Genomic DNA, 25,146 nt, shown 5'->3' with positions numbered 1-25,146 from the left:
AGGAGAGGCCAAACGCTGCAGCAAACGGCAGACCTTCCTTTCCTTCCAGTGCCTGTGAGGCAGACAGGACTTCCCGCCTGTGGCAGTTCTGAAATGGTCCTGGCTCATATACACGGAGCACTTAGGCCAGGCCCCTTTTCTGGGCCCCCTCTGGTGCACGGCTGGATAAGAGGATGTGTGTAGTTTTGTGAAAGCTTTCTTTAGGGTAAGGTATAGCACATGTATATAAGGTACACAAAATAACAATGTACAGTGCAGTAATGATCAGAAAAACTGCTACTTCAGTCAAGAAATCAAGGTTTGCTAGAAGACCCTCCCACTCTCCTTCCCACTCCATAGGCCTTTCCTCTCCCATGAAAGACTACTTTTGTGGTAATCACTTACCTGCTTTTTCATTATAGTTTTGCTATCTAGGCAGTCATCCACCAAATTCTTTTTTTTGTTTTTAATTTACATCCTAGTTAGCATATAGTGCAACAATGATTTCAGGAGTAGATTCCTTAATGCCCCTTACCCATTTAGCCTATAACCTCTCCCACAACCCCTCCAGCAACCCTGTTTGTTCTCTATATTTAAGAGTCTCTTATGTTTTGTCTCCCTCCCTGTTTTTATATTATTTTTGCTTCCCTTCCCTTATGTTCATCTGTTTTGTATCTTAAATTCCTTATATGAGTGAAGTCCTTATATGATATTTGTCTTTCTCTGACTAATTTCGCTTAAGATAATACCTCTAGGGGCGCCTGGGTGGTGCAGTCGGTTAAGCGTCCGACTTCAGCCAGGTCACGATCTCGCGGTCCGTGAGTTCGAGCCCCGCGTCAGGCTCTGGGCTGATGGCTCAGAGCCTGGAGCCTGTTTCCGATTCTGTGTCTCCCTCTCTCTCTGCCCCTCCCCCGTTCATGCTCTGTCTCTCTCTGTCCCAAAAATAAATAAACGTTGAAAAAAAAAATTTAAAAAAAAAAATAAAAAAAAAAAAGATAATACCTCTAGTTCCATCCACATAGTTGCGAATGGCAAGATTTCATTCTTTTTGATCACTGTATACACACACACACAGACACACACACCACATCTTCTTTATCCATTCTTCTGTTGATGGACATTTGGGCTCTTTCCATACTTTGGCTATTGTTGATAGTGCTGCTATAAACATTGGGGTGCATGTGTCCCTTTGAAACAGCACACCTGTATCCCTTGGATAAATACCTAGTAGTGCAATAGCTGGGTCATAGGGTGGTTCTATTTTTAGTTTTTTGAGGAACCTCCATACTGTTTTCCAGCGTGGCTGCACCAGCTTGCATTCCCACCAGCAGTGCAAAAGAGATCCTCTTTCTCCACATCCTTGCCAACATCTGTTGTTGCCTGAGTTGATAATGTCAGCCAGAAACTGACTGGTGTAATGTGGTATCTCATTGTGGTTAGGCATCACCAAATTCTATAGCTTAGTTTTGTTTATTTTCTGAAATGTGTACGAATGAACTAATAAAGAATGTATTCCTTTGTGTCTGGATTTTTTTTCACTAAACATTATGATATTCATCCATGTAACTCTATTTCACTCATTTTGCTGTTGTACAGTATTCATCATGGGAATATTTGACAAATATTTATCCATTCTACTGTCAAAGGACACTTGGGCATTTCCAGTTGAGAGCTATTACAAATAATATTGCTATAAACATTTTTGTGTCTCTTGGTGCATGTACATTCATATTTCTTTTGGTGTATACCTAGTGTAGAGTTGCTAGGTTGTAAGATAAGCATATCTTCAACTTAGGTAGGAAATGCCAAAACTGTTTTCCAAAGTAGGAGTACTAACTTATAGTCCTACCGTGAATGTATGAGTTCTTCTACATCCTCACTGTGGTGGGCAGCCTCTGAGATGGCCCCCAATGATCTCTGCCTTCTAGTATTTGCACCCTGCATAAGCCTCTCCCACTAAGTGTGGCCTGGAGCTGGCAATTCCCTTCTAATGAAGAAGATAAAACAGAATACAACAGATGTTACTTCCAAGATGAGGTTACAAGAAGACTAGCTTCCTTCTTGGACATCCTCCCTTGCTTTCTCACTAGCTTACTGTGAGGGAAGCCATGTTGAGAGCTAACCTATGAAGAGGCCTGCAGGGCAAGGAACTGATGTCTGACCAACAGCCAGTAAAGACCTGAAGACTGCAGCAGCCTGGGAAGTGGGTCCTCTCTCCCAGGCAAACCTGGAGATGATTGTGGCCCTAGCTGACATCTTAATTATAGCCTTGTGGGAGACCCATGGCCAGAGGCACCCAGCTAACTAGATTCCTCCTGACTCATGGAAACTGTGTGATAAATGTTTATTATTATTATTATTATTATTATTATTAATTTTAGAGAGCGTGAGCAGGGGAGAGGGGCAGAGGGGAAGAGAGAGGATCTTAAGCAAGCCCCAATGTGGGGCTTGATCCTATAACCCTGGGATCATGAGCCAAAATGAAAAGTCAGATGCTCAACCCACTGAGCCACCTAGGTGCCTCTAAATGTTTATTGTTTTAAACTGGTAAGTTTGGGAGTAACTTATGCAACCATAGGTAATATATACAATAGAACTTTCTTTTTAATTTTAGCCATTTTGATGTGTATGAAGTAGGCTTATTAGTATCTCTCTGATTAATAATATTGAGTATCTTTTCAAATGTTCATTGACCATTTGGATTTCCTCTTTTGGTGAAGGACCTATCTACCTATCTGGACTCTTGTCATTATTCTATGGAATTGTATATCTTTTTACTGTTGATTTGTTGATTTTTCTGAATATAAGCCTGTTTTAGCTTGGGTTACCCCTAGAAAGCAGAGCCTGAGGCAAAAGCTTGCAGGAAGATAGTTTATTTGGGAAATGATTCTATGGAACAGACATGGGAAGGAAAGAGAGACCAATAGAAGTCTTTTCAACCTGGTCACTTTTGTGGGAAACTTGGGCTCAATCTTACTGGGGCCTTCTGAAGAGCCATGTAAAATGCACCTCAAAATTATCTGAGATATGAAAGAGAAAACCATTTATCTTCTAGTACAGGGCCCCCACTGACCAAGGGTTCCCCGACAGGGTGTCCCTCACATCTCCAGATCCCACGTTTCCCATATGAACCCTGTCTTAGGGCAGTCAAGAAGCTGCAAGGTGAGGGGCGCCTGGGTGGCGCAGTCGGTTAAGTGTCCGACTTCAGCCAGGTCACGATCGCGGTCCGGGAGTTCGAGCCCCCGCGTCGGGCTCTGGGCTGATGGCTCAGAGCCTGGAGCCTGTTTCCGATTCTGTGTCTCCCTCTCTCTCTGCCCCTCCCCCGTTCATGCTCTGTCTCTCTCTGTCCCAAAAATAAATGAACGTTGGAAAAAAAAAAAAAAAAAAAGAAGCTGCAAGGTGAGAGGTGAGGCTAGATGAGATCCAACAGCAGTAATAGCTAGAGTAAAATGGTGATGTGCAATGGAGTGCGAGACAGGTACTTCTTATTGATTATATGCATTGCAAATATCTTCTCCCACTCTGTGGCTTGCCATTTCAGTGTCTTTTAATGAATAGACCTGACTAATTTTAAGAAAATCAAGTTTATGGTTTTTTTCCTTTGTAGTTTTTTTTTTTTTTTTTGGCATCTTGTTTAAATTCTTCCTATACTAAATCATAAAAATGTTCTCCTATAATTATTTTTTCTATAGTATTTTCTAAGAGCTTTATCGTTTTACCTTTTACAGATCTACAATCCACTGGAATTGTTTTTTAAGATATGAAGTGGACATCAGGTTTCATTTTTCTATGTAGATATTCAAATTATTAAAGAATCTATTATTTCTTACTGCTGTACTGTGCCACCTTTTTCATAAATTTAGTGTTTGTGTGTGTGTGTGTGAATCTATTGCCGGGCTCTTTTTTTTTTTTATTCCACTTTCTATTTGTGTATCATTTTATCACACTATTTTAATTACTGGAGCTTCATAGTAAGTGTTGATACTCAGAGAAGCAAGGTGTCTTGTTTATTCTTCACAAATGTCTGTCCTATTTTTGGTCTTTTGAATTTCCTTATAAATTTTGGAATCAACTTGCCAAGTTTCACCCCCCACCCGCAAATGGATTTTTTTTCCTATTGAAAATGAATTACACGTAAATTGCTTTAGGGAGAATTGTATCATCTTTATAATGTTGAGTATCCTAATCCATGAACATGATATATTCCCTAATTTATTTGGCCTTTAAATTTTTCTTTCCAAATGTTTTATAGAAAGAAAGAATTCTGCTTCTAGCAATGGTGGACAAAGTAGATGTCAATCAACTTTCCCTCTGCAAACAAATAGAAAAAGAGGCTAAAGTACAAACAAAACAAAACAAAACATATTTGAAGCACTGGAGAGCTGTTAGATTTCTGTATGGAACCAAGATCCAGAGGAAAGGTAGGAAGCATGAGGTAGGCATTTGGTACCATTTTCCCCTCAAGGTGCATTCCATTTCAATAATTGTGGCTGAGAGCCTGACCAGCTCTTTAGCTTTTAGTCTTCAAGCAGTTGTTCTTTGATAGACTCCCTTAGTCTCTCCCTGTTCGTGTGCACTGCAGGAGTCAGCCAAGGACCTAGGGAAATGGCTTTGTATAGATTTGGGGCTCTACAGCTCCCCCATCTCCAATACTCATCCTTCCAAATCCCAATCTCTTTGACAGCCTTGAATGCTGGTCTCTGTTTCTTCCACCCAGTGACTCTGCTACTTCTGTTTACGCTCATTTCCTTTACTGTGGTTGGAAAATGACCTCAGGGAGAAAGCGGGGTTGAATATGGAAATCACTGAGTGTGCTTCCTTTCTCTCAATGATCAGAATCCCTGTGTGGGCTGGCCAACACAAATTTCTTTACCTTTACCCTTGAAGGGTATTTTCACTGGGGATAAGATTCTAAGTTGGCGGATTTTTTTTTTTTTTTTTTTTTGCCAGCGTTTTGAAGGTATCATTACATTGCATTCCAGCTGCTTTTATTTATGTTGAGAAGTCAACTAGCTTATTTTTGGAATCTTAAAGATAATGTGTCTTTTCTTCTCTGTGCTTTTCTTTTTGTCTTTTTGTCTCACAGCACTTTTACTAGAACATGTCTAGATGTGAGTTTGTCTTATCCACATTGGAATTTAGAGATCTCAAATCTGTGAATGGATATCTTTTGTTAGTTTGGGGAGATTCTTTTATCTCTTTAAAAGTTGATTTTTCCATATTCTATTTTCTCATTAAGGGACTTATACAATTGTATGAATGCTAGCTCTTTTTACTCTTATTTCCCTGCTAGGAAACAATACCTCATTATGAAAGAGAAGGATTTGACAAATCAATAAGTCTTTCTCTTACTGAAATGCTTTGCCACTCAAATCTCCTGTACTCTGAAGTACAGGACAGCATCTGACATTAGCAGTGGCAAAACCCACAAACCATCATGGAATTTGGACATAGTCATCTTTTGTTTTAAGGACAAAAGGCAAAGTATGTGGAGGATTTTCTAGTCACAAGGTTAAGCATTTAAGGTTTTAGGCTGCACTATGCCAGCCCTCAGTGGCAGATTCTGTGTGATAAAGGCACCTACATGCTCTCTGATAAATATGTATTTGTGATATGCAGGGCCCTCTAAGACATGGCCCAAGACAGAAGCCCGTCTTACCTGGGTTTAAGGGTAGTGTTTCTCCATCTCAACACTGACATTTGGGCCAGATAATTCTTTGTTGTGGAGGTCTGTCCTGTACATTATAAGATGTGTAGCAGCATTCCTGGTCTCTACCCACTAAATACTAATATCACCTCCCAGTAGCAATAAACAAAAATATCTTTACACATTGCCAAATATTCTGTGGGAGGTAAATCCCTCCTGGTTGAAAACAACTGGTGTAAGGATAATACTCCAGACAAGAAAGACCCACATGGTGAAGTTCCACTTAGAACTTGAGGCACCTGGGTGGCTTGGTTGGTTGGGCAACTGACTCTTGATTTCAGCTGAGGTCATGATCCCAGGGTCATGGAATTGGGCCCTGCTTTGAGTAATGAACTGGGTGTCAAGCCTGCTTGGGATTCTCTCTCTCCATCTGCCCCTTTCCCCTGCTGATGATCTCTCTCTGTAAAATAATATCTTTTAAAGGATAGAAAATAAATAAAATATAATATAAAATAAAGTTCCATTTGGAACTTAAATACTAGTAGTCTGGTTTATAAAAGCACATAACCAGTTTAACTAGAGACCATGGGTTATAATGAGTTGTGTGTTTTCCTTTGGCGTTGAAAGGAAAGGCTTCCTGTTTGGAAGCTTGAAGCTAAGTTTCATGTTTACTACTTAACTGTAAGCCTCAGTTTTCAGGACTGATCTTTCATTTCTAATATAACAATTCTTTTGGAAATGGCTTCACATAATCTGAAGCAGACAGAGTGTCTCCATTTGAATTCAGCCTTAGGAGACAACATCTTGGTACTGGTAATGGCATAAGAGATACTATTCTCAGCAGAGTAAGTTAGGCTCCTTGAAGCAGCTTTGAGGGCAGTGAGCAACAGTTTGGGGAGATGGAAAGAACAGGGAAGGCATTGTTGGGTATCTGTTGGGGCATACCTTGTGGGCAGCATACAGGTGTTCCTCTGATTTATCCTTGCCAGAAGTAATTTCTGAGACTGGGGTAGGGAGCTCAAGTCCTGAAATCAAACTAGGGGGAGAGGGGTTGAAGCAATAATTTGAGTGTGATAATTTAATGACTTCCAGTTTGGGGTCATTTCTCTCTTCTTTTGGAAATCACCCAAAAGCAATAAGGAGAATGAGAAATGGAACTGCAAACTCCAGCTTCAACAAACCTAGGAGACATCTGAAACTTGTAATTCTCAAATGGGTGAAAGAGTTGAAAAAGTAGTGAATATCGAATGGGAATACAGGAGAATGCTTGCTTCTGAAGGATCCTAGAAACCTAGCTAGTGTCTTCTCCAAGGCAAGGCTATTTGCAGGAGCAGTCTGTTAGAGTGGCAGGAAAGAGAAGAACTCCCTCCTGTAGTATATGATCTTCACTGGCAGGGCTAGAACAGTTCACACACATATAACTCTGGATCATGAAAAAAAAAAAAAATCTGCTAGCTTGTCCCATTGTCCATATGAAAATCCTACAAATACCTGGGAAGAACTTAATTTAAAAATGAGTCATCAGTTCTCCTCATGTAGGTAAACAAATTCCATTCTTCCAGGAAATCATTCTTGACCCCTCTCACATGCTATATCCAGTCTTCTGACAAATACTGATGGCTCTACTTTTGAAATATACCCAGAATTGATTTCTCATTACTTCCACCATTACCACCCTAGTCTAAGTTCCTGTGCACACCTAGAATACTGCAGTGATTTCATAATGTGTTCTCAATTTTAACATTTGACAATAGTATTTCTTTCAAACACAGCTGCCTAAGCTACATTAGATCATGTCACTCTAATCAAAAACTCTCTCCAATATCTTCTCAGATAAAATCCAAAGTTCATACCATGGCCTGATGATCTTATTCCTTACTGCTGTCTTTGAACTCATCCCACAACTCTTTGTGGCCCCTAGCTTATTCAATTACTTTCACTGAATCGCTTTATCCTGTTTTTTTAAAATATTTATCCCATCTGATGTTTATTGTGTCACCCCTCCACCAGAATGTAAGCCTCATTAAAGTGGGGACTGATTTTGTTCACCACTGTACTCCCAGTGGCTAGAACAATGCCTGACACATAGTAGGTGGTCAGTAAATATTTGCAGTTGATAAAACAATAAAAAGGAACTAACACAGGCGTTGTATGAGGATATTACAATAGAGAGGAAAAGATCAAGAAAAATAGACAATAGATGAAGAGCACCAAAAAAAAAAAAAAATTGCCTCAAAGTAGTTGAGAATTATGATCAAAGATTTCATGATAACCTTATCTCTATAAAATAAGAGCAGACATCAGAAATACAAGAGGATATGATGAAACAACAAAGAATGAAATGTGAACTGACAGAACTCAGGAAAAAATTACAATTCACAAAGATGAATATAAAATTGGAATGATAGAATATACAGTGCTCCACTCACAATAAGGGAGAATACAAAACAGGGATTAAAAATAAAGAAAAATGACGTGGAGATAGGAGATGCAACATGCACATAATTGGGAATTCCTAAAGGAGAAAATTTCTATTTTCTATTTTTATAGATGAAAGCACTGAGAAACCCCACTCATATGAAGAATCAGTAATAGGTTTTAGAAACTTTTAGAAACTCAATCCTCTGAACTCTTGGAATCTAGGTCAAACATCATGTGATCTTTCATCAAAATGCATTTCTAGTAAATCAGCTGACAATTCACTTTAGCTCTCTACTAATTTTATTGAAGGCATAGAACTGGAAACTACCTGACTTCCATTCAGACTTCAGTATCAACAATATTTCAAATTGTCCCTTTGTTTGGAGCCTTGAAAGACTACCCACTAGGAATATTAAACACTGTGAGGTTTGGAATGGTGGAGAGGTATGTCCTTTCTTTCCTCTACTGGAAAGTCTACCGTGAAAGGAGAGGTGGATTTCAGGGAGGTCAATTTAGGAACAGGAACATGTGGATGTATAAAAAGTGATTCTGTTGAACCCCTTCATGTACCCCAGAAGTGGATATTCATCTGAAGACTGCTAGTTAACAATGCCAAGTACTGCTAACAGGTCAAGAAAGGAATTAACTGAAAAATACGTTTTAGGAAAATGAGAATTATTGATTTGATGAAAGTAGTTTTCAAAGAAATCGTGCCAAGGTTGGGTAGAAACCACACTGAAATGAATTGAGGAGGGAGAGAATGGCAGGAAGACAGTAAAAGAAGCAAGTTATTAAAATTGGATGTGGAAGGCATGAGATAGGATCACAAAAGCCTATGTATCATCTAGGAACAATTATTTTTAAGATATGTAATACTGTGGGGGGGTACAGATATTGACAAAAACGGGACAGTAGATTCAGAGATTGAAGACTCAAGGAAAATTAAAAGCATTAGGTTCACAAGAAGATGCAAAGAATTAACTATAGCTAGTATTTATTGAGCACTGAATACCTCCCAGTGTGAAAAAGCATTTAATGTGTTTTATCAGATTCTCACAGTAACATGGAAGGTAGTTGCTATTGCTATCCTCATTTAACAGACAGGGAAAGGAGATCCAGAGAGGTCTAGTTATGCCCAAGGTCACTCAGCATATTCACGATGGTGGTAGAGCTAGGCTGTGACCTAAAGGAGTGGACCTTTTCCATGGTTGTGAACTTAGAAGGCGAAACTTCTAGGAATTTTTGCCTGATAAAATCTATTTCTTATGTAAGCTAGAAGGCAAGGAAGGACATGTTAAGAATGAAGGAGAAAAGAGAGGGTCACAAGTTTATGAATAAAGGTTTTAAACAATCAAATGGGAGAAGAGTTGACTAAACAGTATTGATAGCATGCAGCGTTGATGCCACTAACGCTTTAGTAATACTGGTTTGTACAGTTGGTCTTCTCCAGAAATAATCCATAGAGGGCTGGATATATCTAGGGATAGGATTTCCCAGGAAGGTATGACTGGAGATCATTTAGGATACTCTTAACAATGATATTGAGTTGATAGACCAATTAAAAATCTAGACAGAGCTTATGAATGACAATGACCTAATTTGAACAAGTGTAAAGGAACAGAACTATCATGATCAGAGGTAATTTCTAAATTAGTGACTTCAGAGGTAAAGTTGTTTATAAATATTGGAAACATCCAGGATATGGTTGTTGTGGAGACAAAGTAATGGAACCAAAGCTCTGTAAGAAGTGGTCATTCAAGTTTAACCAGGTAGTTGAAAATATTTCAAGATTTACTCAAAGAACGTGACCTTTCTGTTCTCAAACTATTGTTTCATCAGAAAAACAATCACTTCAAACTTTCTTCTGTAACTTCCTTTCTTCCAGGTTTAAAAAATTACAGATTTGAGGACTTTTTACCTATTAATACACACAAAATTGGAAATTGTGTTCCTGAAAAACATTTCAATAAAAAGACTAAGTCATTGGCATAATAGGTAAACACTCAGAAGTGTATTTCAGGTAAGAAGTTATGACAGGGCAATTTGTCATTAAACTTTTGAATAGTCTTTCATTGCACAAAAATAATGTTATTTTCCCACCTGATACTTTAGTAGGAATATCAAGATGGCATGGCATCTGTCTTCCTTTAATGTCCAACCCCCCCCCGAATTTATTAAATTCAGGGGAGAAAAAAACACAACCCTGATGTTCATGCTTAAAAGATAGCCACGATGTTTAACGTGCTGCAGGGACACTAGGCCATATGGTGTCCTAAATTTATTCCAACCCTGAATTATGTAAATGTGCAATAATATATGAATTGGAATAAGAACTTCCCTACTTGGACAAGGTCTTCCAGTGTAGTTATTTTAGAAGAAGGTTCTTCTGTTTACATATTAAGAATCACGACTTAACCCAGTATATTTAAACAGTAAGTTGATGAAAATACTTTTTAAAACATAATCCTGATTTCTCCCTTTTCCATTCTTAAACATAAGTCAGCCTTCATTTACTACTTTAGTTGTAATAAGCAACCCTAGAAACTAGATATTTGAAAATCTGTGGCAGGGACGCCTGGGTGGTTTAGTTGGTTAAGCATTCGACTCTTGATTTGGCTCAGGTCCTGAGTTCGAGTCCTGCATCAGGCTTTGTGCTCAGAGTGTGGAACCTGCTTGGGATTTTCTCTCCCTCTTTCTGCCCCTCCTCCATTCACACGCTCACTCTTGCTCTTGCACTCAAACTTAAAAAATCTGTGGCCAATTGAAATTTGAATAAAGCAAAATGTATTCAAACCAAGTATCTATTAAATGTCATATATCCTCTCCACTACCCACTGACTTGATATTTTACTCTGCAGGGTAGCACCTATTATAAAACAATACAAGAACTAAGTAAAAGCAAAAGCCAAATGTTGGGGATCTGATGTATGAACAGATTATATAAACCAGTCATCACCTGTTCTAGTTGCTTACACTCCTAATATTTTAAATTTCAAAGTGACAAAGGAATTTTTTTTAAATCCAGCACATCCAACACATACTTAAATATCTAGATATATAAAAATTCACCAAACAGATTTTACTCAAGCCTTTGAACATGTTACTTAGAAACATTTTGGACCCAATTATTCAAAGATCATTGACTAGCCCATAATGCAGTTTGTCAGTCTGCTATACAGATCAACCACATAACACCAGTCAGAGGATTCTACTCTTACTCCCACAGAAGCAGCAATAAAATCAGAAAGCAATACTACTTTCCAGTAATTTGATAATCGAGGTAATAGTATTGGGATAAAATGAAGAGAATTTGTTTCAGCTTCTTCAATAAGCCTATTCCTCATTTTTAGATAATGAGGATGAAGGTATCACAAACCAAATATGGGAAACTGCTTTTCTTTATTGAGGGCTTAGGAAGAAAATTAACTTTGGTCACATATTACCATAAAAAAAAATCCAGTTTTACATATTCCTAAACAGGACCAAATAATCAGAGAAATAATTTCTTCTGTAAAAATTGGCCAAATTTATCAAAAATCTAACATACAATGTAATTCAAATTATATAAAGACTGCTTGGGATCATAGCATTCCAAAATGTATGATAGTTGCAACTCCATCTTAACCAGTGTGAAAGTATTTGCTCTCATGTTGCTTTGGTCCAAAAGAGTAGAGCTGAATCAGGAAGAGTAAACTAAGTACCTAATCTTTTGCAAACAATTTAGACTGTTATTGGCAGCAGAAATATCCATGATGAATAGTTCTACTACAACAAAGTAATAACTGAATATTTTTCATGAACACATTACAGTATCAGATAAACTTCTTATAAGAGAAAAATATGAAGGAACAAAAAAGATGAAACAGCTACCACAAAAGTGTCTCCCCCGTAACTATCTGAAGGGGTAAAAAGGTGAGATTAGAGGTTTGATGATGCTAATATGAAAAGAAATTGAGTATTGTATTTATTTCTTATTTTATACAACTCTTACTCTTTACAAAAATGGTTAATAGTCATGCCCATAAAAGTGTAATCCATGGCATCTGAAAGCAAACACTCTTTGTAATTATTTAAAAGGGCCTTTTTAAAAATTATAATACAAAGGTCTGTGCTCTATAAGCAGTCCTCCACTGTGCATTATAACAATAAGGCTTACTTTTAATACAAAGACTAAGTGTTTGGGAGTTATGAACCACTGGATTTAACAAACATCATTTTATAGTTGCTTTTTGCATCTTTTTTGTTTTTGGGATCCTCCACTTCATCAGGGTGCTCAGTAGCTTGGAGTTCTTCAGCAGATTCTTCTTTCTCTGACTCTGAATCACTTTCAGAGTCATCTGGACTTTCAGGATCAGGTGAATCATCATCATCATCATCATCTCCAGCCACATCACCTTCTCCATCATGATCTTCTACCTATAAACATCAACCAAAAGGCTCTTCTTAAATACGATTACCCAGGACAAAAAACTGGGAAAGACCCTAATTTTTGTCACAGTCTTAAAACAGCTCACTCCCTAGCCATTAAAATCAAGTTTTAAGACTGCTATTATAATCAAGAGCTGCCAAGCTCCAGCATTGTCATGTTTTACATATTAGGACTTAACTAGGATTTTGTTCTAAGAAACAGCTTTGAACGGAGGGCCTGAGTGGCTCAGTCAGTTAAACGTCCAACTATTGATTTTGGCTCAGGTCATCATCTCAGAGTCGGGAGATCAAACCCTGCATTGGGCTCTCCATTGGGCACGGAACCTGCTTGGGCAAGGATTCCTGCTCTCTCTCAAAAAAAAAAAAAAAAAAAAAAAAAGAGAGAGAGAGAGAGAGAGAAAAAAGAAACAGCTCTGAAGACCACTCACCTGCTCCCCTCCCTCTAGTTTGAAAGCTACTATATTATATCTTCCTGAAACAATATTTTTTGAAGTAAATAAGGCAAGTTAACCACTGACTCATGGAAATGTGGAAAAGTTATCAATGTTTTATGTATGATATTACTTTGGAGTAGTTAACTGGTAGTTATATTATGAATAAGGATCATGGAAAATAGAGAAAGAGGGGCGCGTGGGTGGCTCAGTTGGTTAAATGTCCAACTTTGGCTCAGGTCATGATCTCACGGCTTGTGGGTTTAAGCCCTGCGTTGGGCTCTGTGCTGAAAGCTCAGAGCCTGGAGCCTGCTTCATATTCTGTATCTCCCTCTGTCTCTGCCCCTCCCTTGCTCACACTGTGTGTCTCTCTCTCAAAAATGAATAAACATTGAAAGAAAAAAAAAAAAAGGAGAAAGAATCTCCTAAACTAGTATTTACAGGAAATACTTCCCCTAACCTGTATGTTGTTCATGCTTATTAAAGATATGCCCTGATGTATCTAAGTAGAATTTACAGTAAGCTTCTATCAGAAAACATTTGTAAAACTCACAAAAGTATCTCTTCCCATTATCTACAAAGACCTGTTTGGGCATACAGAAAATTAAGTAACTGTATAAAGAAAGCTTTCTACATAGGATTCTTTTTTTTTTCCCCCCAAATTTTTTTACACTTATTTATTTTTGAGAGACAGAGAGAGACAGAGCGTGAGCAGGGGAGGGGCAAAGAGAGAGGGAGACACAGAATCAGAGGCAGGCTCCAGGCTCCGAGCAGTCAGCACAGAGCCTGACGCGGGGCTCGAACCCACGAACTGTGAGATCATGACCTGAGCTGAAGTCGGACGCTCAACCGACTGAGCCACCCAGGCACCCCTCTACATAGGATTCTTAATTGCTAGAGTAACCTAACAGATATAAAGATATCAATTTAGAAATTATCTTCCCATTTAAAGAAAATGTTAATTACTACCTCACTGAAGCCAAGTCCACAATGTCGTCGATATCTTCCTGATAATTTACTGTCCATACTTTGCTGATATTGAGACTCCAGTTCTTCATTAATTTTCTTGTCTTCTTCCCCTGCATGTCCAGTGTACTTTGGTTATGTTTCAGTCAAATTAATAAAAACATTTGATTACACAAAAAACCCATATTACAGATGCTATTATATTCAGGGCTGATTTCTCTGTGACTAATTTTATAATGAATTTTGTGGATAGGTTTCTCTATACCATAGGTAGTTACCTAACAGGCATAAAATAATTGAAAGATGCATTTATGATTACTTCTTTAGTAACCAACCCTCTAAACTACAAGTGTTTATAAAAGATGAAGAACTTATATTTTTTTATGTGAGAACTTAAACCCAGACCCACAGTCTCAAAACTGAAGTTCAGATACTGTAAATACTAATTACTAAGAACTTTGGGCCTTAGATGTTTTAGTTTATTTATAGTCTAATAAATAACTGTTTTCTTGAAAGAGTTTTCTCCCACATTCAAAAAACCACCAACAAACAAAAGCTTCTGTCTTTGAACAGAAACAATGAAAAGGCAGGCAACTCTGTTCAGAGAATGGATAAGTAAAATGACACTGTAATGGGTCTACTTTGTTACATATCAGTTTACTGAAGCAACATAAACTCCTTTAAAATTCTGTTATTACATACCATTTGATGCATTATTTTTATATATACTGTGGCTTATGTAAATTATGAAGCAGTATACTAAACTACCTGTGAACTTACTACTCAAGAACTAGAGCATTACTAATGCCATCAAAGCTTTGTGAGTATGCCATTTTAATTTGTAAATGAGAAATTTCATTTTAATCATAAATGGTAGTGTCTGCATTATTTTTATTCATAAATTCTACAGTTTTAAAGAATAAATGCAGCAGTTAAATAGTTTTCCATTCTGCAAAGCTCAGGGATTCTTTTTGCCTTTTCTACCAATGCAAATCAATTTAAAATAATTGTTTAACATTAGAAAAATGAAACACCTATTAATTTTCAAAAATGTGCTACATATTCTAGGTCAGTATAAGGTGAATTTAAATAATTTAACTAGAAGATTTGTTAAATATGATCCAGATCATTATGCCCTGTTATTAATAATGTCCAAGATTAGGGTCAATTTTAAGTAGGAGAAAATTTCATTTGACAGCAGCCTGAATTCAAATCCAAACTCTTCATTTTCGGCTTTTACTTGAAAGGTTTTTTATCTAAAATTAAAAGTTAATTTCTTCAGGCTTTGCAACAAGTTTATATTCTTTAAGGATTTCAAAATAAAACTTAGTGAATAAGTTCAAAACCAGTTTAATATACCAACTAGAACACCATATGTTAAATAATTTATAAAATAAAATACATAAATTCAATACATACCGTAATTGGCATTATGAGTCATAAAACCTCACTATAATTAAAATGTTATAAATCAGTAAAAATGAAGACAGAAAAAAGTTTCTTAGTTAGAATATCATTGATATATACTCTCAAATATTTAAAAACTAAAGTATATGCTAACTGTTACATGATATACACGTTTACATATACATTTCCAATTCTAATATTTTAACCACGAATACAATTATACAAGTCAGAATATCCTGAAATACATACAAATATTTCATATTCCAAATCTAGCATTACTTCTTAAATTATATTTTACTTTCTTACCTGTTCGGAAGTGAGATGTTGATTTGTGATCTCCTATAACAAGACGTCCAGTATGTTCTTTCTGTAAGAAAGTAGAAAATATACTAGAATTTGAGACCACTAATTTAAAATAATTTATGAGTGTCTACTATGTGCCCAACACTGTTCCAGGCTTCTGGGATACAGCAAAGAAAAAGAACCAAATTGAGATCCATAGCTTTATAGAACTTACATTCTAGCAAAGGTAGAGATAAGGAAGGGAAATGAAATCAATAAGCAAATATATAGTATGTTAGAAGCTGTGTCATTAAAACAAATACACAGAGCAGAGAAAGGAAGTAGAGAGTATGTTGAGATCATGCTGGAATTTCAAATAGGATAGAAAACTAAAAAATTGAGTCGATAAAAACATTTTCTTTCCTAAAAGGCCAATTAATGGGTTGCTTTAACACTCCCACCTCCTCTTTCTGATCCTTAGGCACATCTCATAGGGAGAAAACAAATGAAATTATTTAGCTAGATAAAAATGAAGTAACTGACAGACTTATAATAAACAAAGAGCATACAAAATAAAAATAATCACTATATCACAATCAAATATCCAGCTATTATTTGACTACAATAAATACCCTATCTTAAACTGTCAAAAAGAACAGAATTTAAAATAATCTAATTCTATAAAACATAAAAATAAATCCTGATTCAACATTACTAATTATCAGGCTACATAATTACTCTCAATTACCAGTTACAACCCACTCTTTATAGTTCATATAGATCAATGACTCAATATACTGCTTCTTTAGATTGCAGAAGACACCCCATTAACAAGATTTGAAAATATATAATGCATCAAGTTGTTTGAGGATGAGGACAGTAGTGCACTGGTCTATTTATACTTTCAGTTGGTTCTCCCTCTGACCAGTAAAATACTCATGGTAGCTGGCTAGGCTTAGGAATATAAATATACTCGGTGGCCACAAAACAGAATAAATCTAAACAGTCTATATAAAAGATCAAAGCTACAATCTTGGCCTTTCTAGGAAAGAATTTAACATATGCTAAAGAAATGAATTACTAGTAGCCAAATTTCTTCTTCTTAATTGTTTGATTTGTTCTCCCCCCCCCCACCCCAATTTTAATGAGATATATTTGACTACTGGTAGCTAAATTTCATACACTTTATGTTAGGGGATTCTTCCTAAATACTTGAAGAGTTTTCATTCTACTAGGTTGAGTATGCCCCCTAAATTATTACTTTACATACTCTTAGCAAATATTTTATTTGCGTGAATCAAGAGTAACTTGGGGTGCCTGGGTGGCGCAGTCGGTTAAGCGTCCGACTTCAGCCAGGTCACGATCTCGCGGTCCGGGAGTTCGAGCCCCACATCGGGCTCTGGGCTGATGGCTCAGAGCCTGGAGCCTGTTTCCGATTCTGTGTCTCCCTCTCTCTCTGCCCCTCCCCCGTTCATGCTCTGTCTCTCTCTGTCCCAAAAATAAATAAAAACGTTGGGGAAAAAAAAAAAAGAGTAACTTCACACTACTTTCTAGGATACATTACAAATTAAAAAAAAAATTTAATGTTTATTTTTGAGGAGGAGGGAGCATACATGTGAGTGGGGGAGGGGCAGAGAGAGGGAGACAGCATCTAAAGAAGGTTCTGCACCATCAGCACAGAGCCCAATGTGGAGTTTGAGCTCATGAACTGTGAGATCACGACCTAAGCCAAAATCAAGAGTTGGATGCTTTACCAACTGAGCCACCCAGGCACCCCAATAAATTACAAAATTGTTGAGAAATCTGAATTAATGAGATATTATACAAATGAATCCTTATTTAGGCCTTACTGTGTTGCATGATGTCTCCCTACCCTGAACCCCATTGTTCTAGTCTGGCTAACTCCTCTTCGTTTTACCAATTCTATTTCTGGAATGCTTTCTTGTACCATTGAGGCAGTTAGCTACCCTTGTCTGCTGATTCACAGCACTATGCGCATAGTTCTTTCACAGCAATTATAATTCTACATTATCTGGTTTCCTGTACATGAAGGCTCTAAACACACGTTAATGATCTATGTGATCCAAGACCTAGTATACAGTACCTGGCACAGAGTAGACAGCCAATAATTGTTGGTTAACGAGTAAGATAAAAATGTGTGTCCACACACAGACCTGTAGACAAAGGTCCACAGCAGTACCATTCATAAGAGCCAAAGAGTGGAAAACCCCAAGCGTCCATCAACAATGAGGGGATTAAAAAAAATTGTTGGTAAAATATATGAATGAATCCCTGTATGAATAAAGACAAAGCGCAGAATTTAGTTTTGACGAACTTAACCGACTGAGCCACCCAGGCGCCCTGTTGACGAGCTTAAAAGAGAAAAGTTTTCTTATTTTATCCACATTTGGTTTGCACAAAGATTTTTGGGACAATGTTAGGAAAATAAATTTACTTGCTTATACAAAATATATACCTAGAGATACCTGTATTTGCATGTAAAAATTATTGCTAGGAACAAGAGGTATTTTCTCCACTAATGTTTTCCTGGCACCCATGGCTTGTATTTCCTACTGTGATAATGAAACTGAAAGGGATTTCAAACTATACTGAAAATTCTAAAAATTAAGTTTTGGGGGCACCTGGTGGTTCACTCAGTTGCACGTCTTGACTCTTGATTTCAGTTCAGGTCATGATCTTAGTTCATGAGAACGAGCTCCACATCAGGTTCTGAGCTGACAATGCAGAGTCTGTTTGGGATTCTCTCTCTCCTCTCTACTCCTCCCCTGCTTGCACTCTCTCTCTCAAAATAAATGAATAAACGATAAAAATTTTTTTAAAAATTAAATTTTTGATAAAAGCTTGATTACTACGTCAAAGGCTGGCAAGAGCTATAAAATATGAAAGGACTACCATTTGGTCTCCCCAGAAATACCTTCTATTAAATCATTAGGCTAACAGATAGCCAATCATAAACTTTGTTCCACTGCAATCTCCTCAAACCAAAGTTTTTCTCTGTTCAATCTCTAAGCCTTACTGCCCCATGGCACTGAGAATCCTATAAGTGGTTCAGAAATAGTATACATTTTAAGTGTTTGGTTAGGTCAGCTGTGTTTCCCAAAGCCAAAAGTAATAATGCAGACCAAGAAAATGAGATCCAAATATATTGTCTGGGTCACTCAACAGACAAAATAAGGGTATTACTTTCACAGAAAAGACTTTAAAAAATACATACTGTTTGATGCTTACCTTTCCTGCGCCCATAAGTCTCAAGAACTTTTGTTTTCTTTCCTCATTACCTAAGTCTGCTGCTTCCCAATTGCTAGATCCAAGCTGCAAAAGAAATTTGCCAATTAATTTTTTTGCACAATAAATACTTAAATATTTAAAGTCTACCCATAACTCCCAATGAGTTTTTTTTTTTCCCCTCCCTGTCATTTTTAACTATAAACAGGGCTCACTGTTTTTGTTTAGGAAGTTAAGCACATACATCATATTCAAACTTAAATATACTCCTTTTCTGTTACCTCAAGGCAGAATCCTTTAGTTCTTTTGCAGCCAGAGCTCTGAATTCTCAAAAGTCTGCATTTATCAGAATCACCTGGAGGGTGTATTAAAACCCAAACTACTACGCTATAACCCAGGAATTTTAGATCTAGTAAGTGTGGGGTGGGGCTCAAGGATTTCATTTCTAACAAATTCCTAAGTGAAGATGATGCTATTGATGTTGACATGGGAACCACACTTTGAGACCTACTACCTTGAAGCCTTGCAGGGCCCTAGAGTACCTAGGATTTTGAACCCAGAGGCTGCCACAGTTGTTAGTTGGAGTTAGTTGGGCTTTAGTGATATTCTAAGAACAGTGTAACATCAGAATCTAATGGACCCAATTTTAGGTTTTCAGTTTCTATTTTGTGCAGTTCTAGTTATCTGTGAGGATTGATATGTTAAGACTTATCAATTCTTTCCTAAAGGTCTTCTGAAGAACAGAAAACTTATTTTAAAAAACTGTAGAACTGTAGAACTGTAGAACTCATTCTACCCTATAATTATCAAATGGTCAAATCTAAGAATCTAAGAATTACGGAATCCTAGTGATCATATTTTTCCCTACATTTTGAAACAAAGGTAGGAAGTATTTCATTATGATTCATTAGTTATTGCCAACTATGCTAAAAATGACTAAAATAAGAAAACAGAAAAATGGTAGAAGAGTTTTCTCATGTTGTCCAAAGTACTGCATCATCTTTCAAGATATCACTCCTCTGTTGTGTGCTTCTAGCTGTCACAGACAGAGTTGAGAGTCCAAAATTTTTCACTTCTACTCCTAATGGCAACTGGGTAAAAAGTGCAAACTGACAGCAGTCATTTCACAATTATTAGATGAATAAAATGAATGCAAAATGGTAGGTAGTGTACCCTAAACTAACAATGGCAAAATTAACTGTATATGCAAAACTCTTAGACTATAAATTTTTGGATGATGAAACACTAGATGACTTTTCTCCAACCCAGGAATCAACAAGAGACAAAGGGAAAAAAAAGAAAGAAAAAAAAAAAAGACAAAAAAATATGGCACTCTTATCTAAAGAGTCATTCAGCAGGGAGGACTTCATCTTGCAATACTGTGCAATAAGAGCCTGAACTATCCTGGTTTTCTAAAAATATGTATACCTGTTTCATCTCTTATGGTATTTATAACCAAAATTTACTTGATAGCATTTGAAACTGGACAGTGCTGAAGGCAGATATGTATACAAAGGTGACTGGAAGAAATGTGGAAATGAAAACATTCATTGGATTCAACTTTGTAATTGAGTTTATAATCTAAAAATGAAAATGTTTAAAAATATGGAGCAAAGATGAAAACCCCCATTTTCAACACAAAATCATGAGCACAAAGGTTTAAACTCTTCAAGTATTGTATTTTGATGATGCAAATGCTAGAACTGCAAATAATAAAACTAAAATCTATTAGAAATTTAAAATCTGAAATTATACGTTCCAGTTTTACACACAACTGACAAGCAGTTAGCTGTATTCAGAGGCTGCTAATCATTTTGGGTAAATATGTCACGAAAATCAGGAAACTGTAACAGAAATTTGGGTTTGCTATGTTTACATTCATATTAAAATTTTCAATAAAATTGTTTTCTGCTGTCTTTATTCTTCTGGGAATTATCTGTAGCAGATTTACAGAATATAAAAGAAATGATGGTGACCATTTCTCTGAGGATATGAGAGTTAAAGTATTTGTACAACAATGGACACCCACTGATGGTCCTTTAAATTCCTTTTGGTTGGGAGCTTATATGCTTTCATGATTTTGGCTACCTGACTTGCAGAGCTCTACTTTCCATCTGACAACTCATATCTTTTTATAAGCCAGTTAATTCTTAACTATTTCTGGCTGAACATAGTTAAGAAATAAAAGGCAAAGTACTAGTGAAGCTTAAGTTCTGATTCTCACTACATCACTTGCTCTCTGTGAGCCTGGACCTGGCATTTAATTTCTTAGTTTTCATTCCTTATCTACATTAAGAAACTTCTTTAAAAGACTATCTTAATAACAAAACCCGAGAACTGCATAGTGTTTTACAACTTACAAACGACTGTTCACTTCCATTCTCTCAAGAATCCATTTAATAAATAAGAACACTGAGGCAAAGGGACTTAAAAACTTAAGTTGCTTACTCTGATCCTCTTGCCTTAAGTTTTTTGCTCTTTCCACATCATATCGTACATGATCAAATGGGACAGAATACGTGGAAGTACTTTTTGAACTACAGTTATAAAAGTTATGGAATCAAGGTAAAAACAAAACTGTCTAAAAGCCAAAACTTTTCTGAACCATTTCTATTAAAAGAGCAAGTATCTTCAATGTCTTTACATAAGTAATCCTATCCTTTACAATATCTGATCCTAATGTTTTTTCCAATCAAGTCCTGGTTCTTCCTTTCAAAGACATTAGCATACAACACCAAGTACCTTGCCCGAATGCTGCATTCTCAAAAGCTCATGGGTGCCTGATAGATTCTTAGAGGGTCTCCATGAGTTACTACAATTAACTTCCCCTCTCCTCCTACTTCCTACATAGCTTTCATTTCTTCAAACCAATGAGGCCATTTTTAAATTCTTTACCCTTAAAACCTTTTAGTACAGAATTAGTCAATTTACCTCCTCCTAAATACATACGCTAGTAACTCTTAGAATTTACTTCTAACACTGTCAGCATTTTCCTAGAGCTGGATTCCATGTTTAATACCTACTTTTAATATCTCTCAAAATGTGTTACCCTCATTTAATGTGAGGTCAGTAGGCAAAAAAAAAAAAAAAACCTTTATCTTCTACATGCAATGGATGCTCATTAGAAATTGATGACCAACTACAACTTTAATTATAATTGATTTTCTACAATTTAGGTATGTATTTCAAAAGTATATTTTTAAAATTCTGTATACAGCATTTAAAATATTTTTAAAAGAAGTACTTAAAGATAACTCCCAATTACCAGTAAAATACTCACCTGAAAGAAACTGACTTAAAAAAAAAACACTATCAAAAGACAAGTTACTCTATTGCACTTTAACATAAAATTAGCAACATAATCATTTTTAGAGTCTGTTAAAGTTGCAGGGCCTAATCCTGAATTGCAACTATAACCATCTCCTTCAACTGACAATGCCTATAAAATTGGAAAAGATCTTAAAGGTCATCTAGTTTAAACTTGATCCCATCAGACAGAAGTTGTTAGAGTTAATTACTTAATCCCTTTAACTTTGCTAAATTACCTAACATCAAGAGTTTTCTGTTAAGCTAAAAGATTGTTTGTTTGAGTCTAGCAAAACAGGTGCCACAGTTAAATACCACGAGGAAAACACTGTAATAGCTTTTAAAATGGCACCCAGGTTACTCAAATGCCTTTAGACAAATGCCTGACAAGTACTGGACTGCCATATTAACAAGATCTAAAGCCAGAAGCAGGTAAGAACATGGCACATGAAAAAATCTCTCATTATGTAATTATTCACCTCCAAATCTTTACTGATTACTAATCTTTCTGCAGAGCTAAATTTAATTTAAGGACCTTGGTATTCTAGTCTTAACACCAACCACCACCCATCCAAAGTGGGGTGGGTCTTAACATCGTCTCATTTGCTACAACTTATATACAACAGTAGTCTTTAATGAGCTTTTTAAAGGTTCACCAAGGAAGGTATTATGAAAGCACTGAACTGCACTATAGAAATAAAGAACTCTACATGTTCAGAAATTAATAGTGCTTTAAACAATAACTGAAAGAAAACTAGATGTCGTCCTTTTATCATCCTTAAAAATGGCATTTCGATGCCCCCCGCGCCCCAAAATTTCTCAATCAACGTTCCCAAGGCGTTTATTCATTGTATGAAGGACCTAGTTTTCCGTTTACTGCAGTCTCCATGACACTGCGCTAAGAGCCAGGACAAATATACAAAAAGACTTAGGGACAAGCACCGTCCTTCATTTTTGAATTCCCAACACCTGGCATAGCAGTAAATATTTAATGGATTACTTTAAGGAATGGTTTGCTATTTAAGCTGACAAGCTTTGGGTTGGGGGGTGGGGGAGAAAGGTGGCTGAAATCAAAATGGGCTTCTAGGTCTTAACATCTTAGACCTCGCCACCATGCGTCAGTACGAAATTACTCCCCTGGTACAATATTCGGTTCAATACTGTTTTCCGTTTACTCTTTATAGTACATTGCAAAAGTAATAACGGCCGGAAAATCTGTCCAAACGTGCACCACATCTTGACATTGTCACAGGATCATTTTAAACCTCAAACAGGGAGGATCCTGCCATCCCTATCCTAACTAGAAAGGCCCGACAAAGAAGCTTCATCAGCCCCCAAATAAGCTACTCGACCCTCTTAGGACTTCCTTTCTCGAACCCCCTTCCTACGCAGGTCTCTGGCTCTTAGGGTGTAGACCTCTTAAACCTTCCGACACTCAATTAAGGAAGGGAGACATTTCCCAGTCATTCTTCTGGTTCCTCCCCCTCGGCCCTCCCCCTTCGGGCCACCTCAGACGCTTCCTCTTGCTTAATCCACCCTTCCCGGCCTACCCCAGCCTTTAGTAGGCCTCAACCCTCATCCACTCCGCCATTGTTATTTACATCGTCGTCTGGGGAGGCTGAACGCTTCACCCCATGCGGATGGGACTCCCTGGCAGCACTCATCGTTGCGGAGACCCCGACGGGCAACGCCGAACCCACTCGCCGTTCTCTTCAGCCCCAGCACCAGCAGCCTGCAACCTGCCACGGGCCCAAGCAGCGCCACTCCAGAACGCAGAGCCCCTCCAGGCCTTCTCCGCCACAGTCGTCACCGCCGCGGCTACTCGCCACTACGGAGCACTCTGGCAGTTGTAGTTTTCCGGCTCAATCCATACCGACTAGAACGTACGGGATGGATGGGGCAACTAAAACTACAATTCCCAGGAAGCTCAGCGGCGCAGATCGCGCTGTGTGGCGGGAGTGCCCTCTGAAGCTCCGCCTTCATGGGCTGGTGGAGGGAGCTTTCCCGCGGATGGGTATGGCGGTGAGCGTTCGTTTAAAGCTTCGTTGCCACAGAAAGAGCCTTAGCGGCTTCGTCGCCACAGAAAGAGGGTTTTCACTATGAGATGCTGCCCTACTGACAGAGCGTCTGCCATAGTTAAGCACCGAAGTTTAAATGTAATGTTTGGAGATTATTGCATCCTCACGGATACCCTCCACCCGCAACGAAACCCTTAAAAAAAAATGGCTTCTACTGTTTCCATCCGGGCGTTCTCTATTGCTCTTAAGGGATTTCTAGGTGATCGGCGGTGCGGCTTTCTAGAAGATTCTGATGAATATTTTTGCCGCTATCTCATTCTCACTGAAATGAGTTCAGTGTGGTGCTGGTTAATTGGCTATTATTGAAACTTGGGTCCACCTGAGGGAATTCTGTAAGCTGTACACACATCTCTGTGTGAAGTGACCCTCCCTGCTGGTAATTAGGCATTGTACCTTTGAGGCCTTCACCAAGTGGAGTCCGTCTCAGCCAGAAAGCCCTGTATCTTTTATGTTCCTCAAAAAAGCTTTTTTGGTGCGTTGAGGTGAAATTCACAACAAAATTAACCACTTTAAGGTGTACAATTAAGTGGCCTTTGGTACATTCGCAGTGTTGTGCAACTATCACCTCTGTCTAGTTCCAAGACCCCAAAAGGTCCGCCCCCTGCCACCCCAGCGGCCACTAGTCTACTCAGAAAGTGCTGTATCTAAAGATTTTATTCAGATACTGAAGATTCATTCATGCAGTATTAAGGTATCTGAATGTTTGACCAGGCCTGAATCTGGCTACCTTCAACCCTAACATTCTGTCAGGATCCTTGTCCTTACTTACTCTGAAGCTTTCTGACCTTGAACAATACATATATTTTTTTTTTTTAAGCAAAAATCAGTAAATCATATGATAGTATAGCTTTAGTGTGCACTTTGGTGATGAGAGCAGCCTGTGAAACTGCCAATTAGCTTCTGAATTTAGCAATTACTCTAGCTTGACTGGCTGTGTAGAAATGGTTTTACCTTT

General features: G+C 37.6%; 2 protein-coding genes across 4 annotated transcripts in view; one reads left to right on the top strand and one right to left on the bottom strand.

Annotated features, from left to right (window-relative positions):
• Nucleotides 1-11,427: 11,427 nt before the first annotated feature.
• CD1H11orf58 (chromosome D1 C11orf58 homolog) lies at nt 11,428-23,926 on the bottom strand. The gene is made up of 5 exons (XM_003993022.6): nt 23,715-23,926; nt 18,811-18,894; nt 15,586-15,646; nt 13,876-13,985; nt 11,428-12,463 (listed from the first exon to the last, which is right to left on the bottom strand). Exons 1-5 carry the CDS (start codon nt 23,775-23,777, stop codon nt 12,233-12,235), a joined length of 549 nt encoding a protein of 182 aa, XP_003993071.1. The 5' UTR covers nt 23,778-23,926; the 3' UTR covers nt 11,428-12,232.
• Nucleotides 23,927-23,996: 70 nt separating this feature from the next.
• SOX6 (SRY-box transcription factor 6) overlaps nt 23,997-25,146 on the top strand; it is a 695,707-nt gene continuing 694,557 nt past the window's right edge. The window contains exon 1 of one of the 3 annotated variants that reach the window (XM_045039006.1): nt 23,997-24,135. The gene's annotated coding sequence lies outside the window, so the exon portion shown is untranslated. Of the gene's footprint in view, nt 24,270-25,146 lie in introns of all 3 variants that reach the window. The other 2 variants (XM_045039005.1, XM_045039007.1) reach the window with 2 other exon arrangements.

The sequence above is a fragment of the Felis catus genome, chromosome D1, assembly GCF_018350175.1.
Source record: "Felis catus isolate Fca126 chromosome D1, F.catus_Fca126_mat1.0, whole genome shotgun sequence".
Lineage (NCBI taxonomy): Eukaryota > Metazoa > Chordata > Mammalia > Carnivora > Felidae > Felis > Felis catus.
The sequence above is the reverse complement of the archived record's forward strand: the minus strand, read 5'-3'. Positions and strand labels throughout refer to the sequence as shown.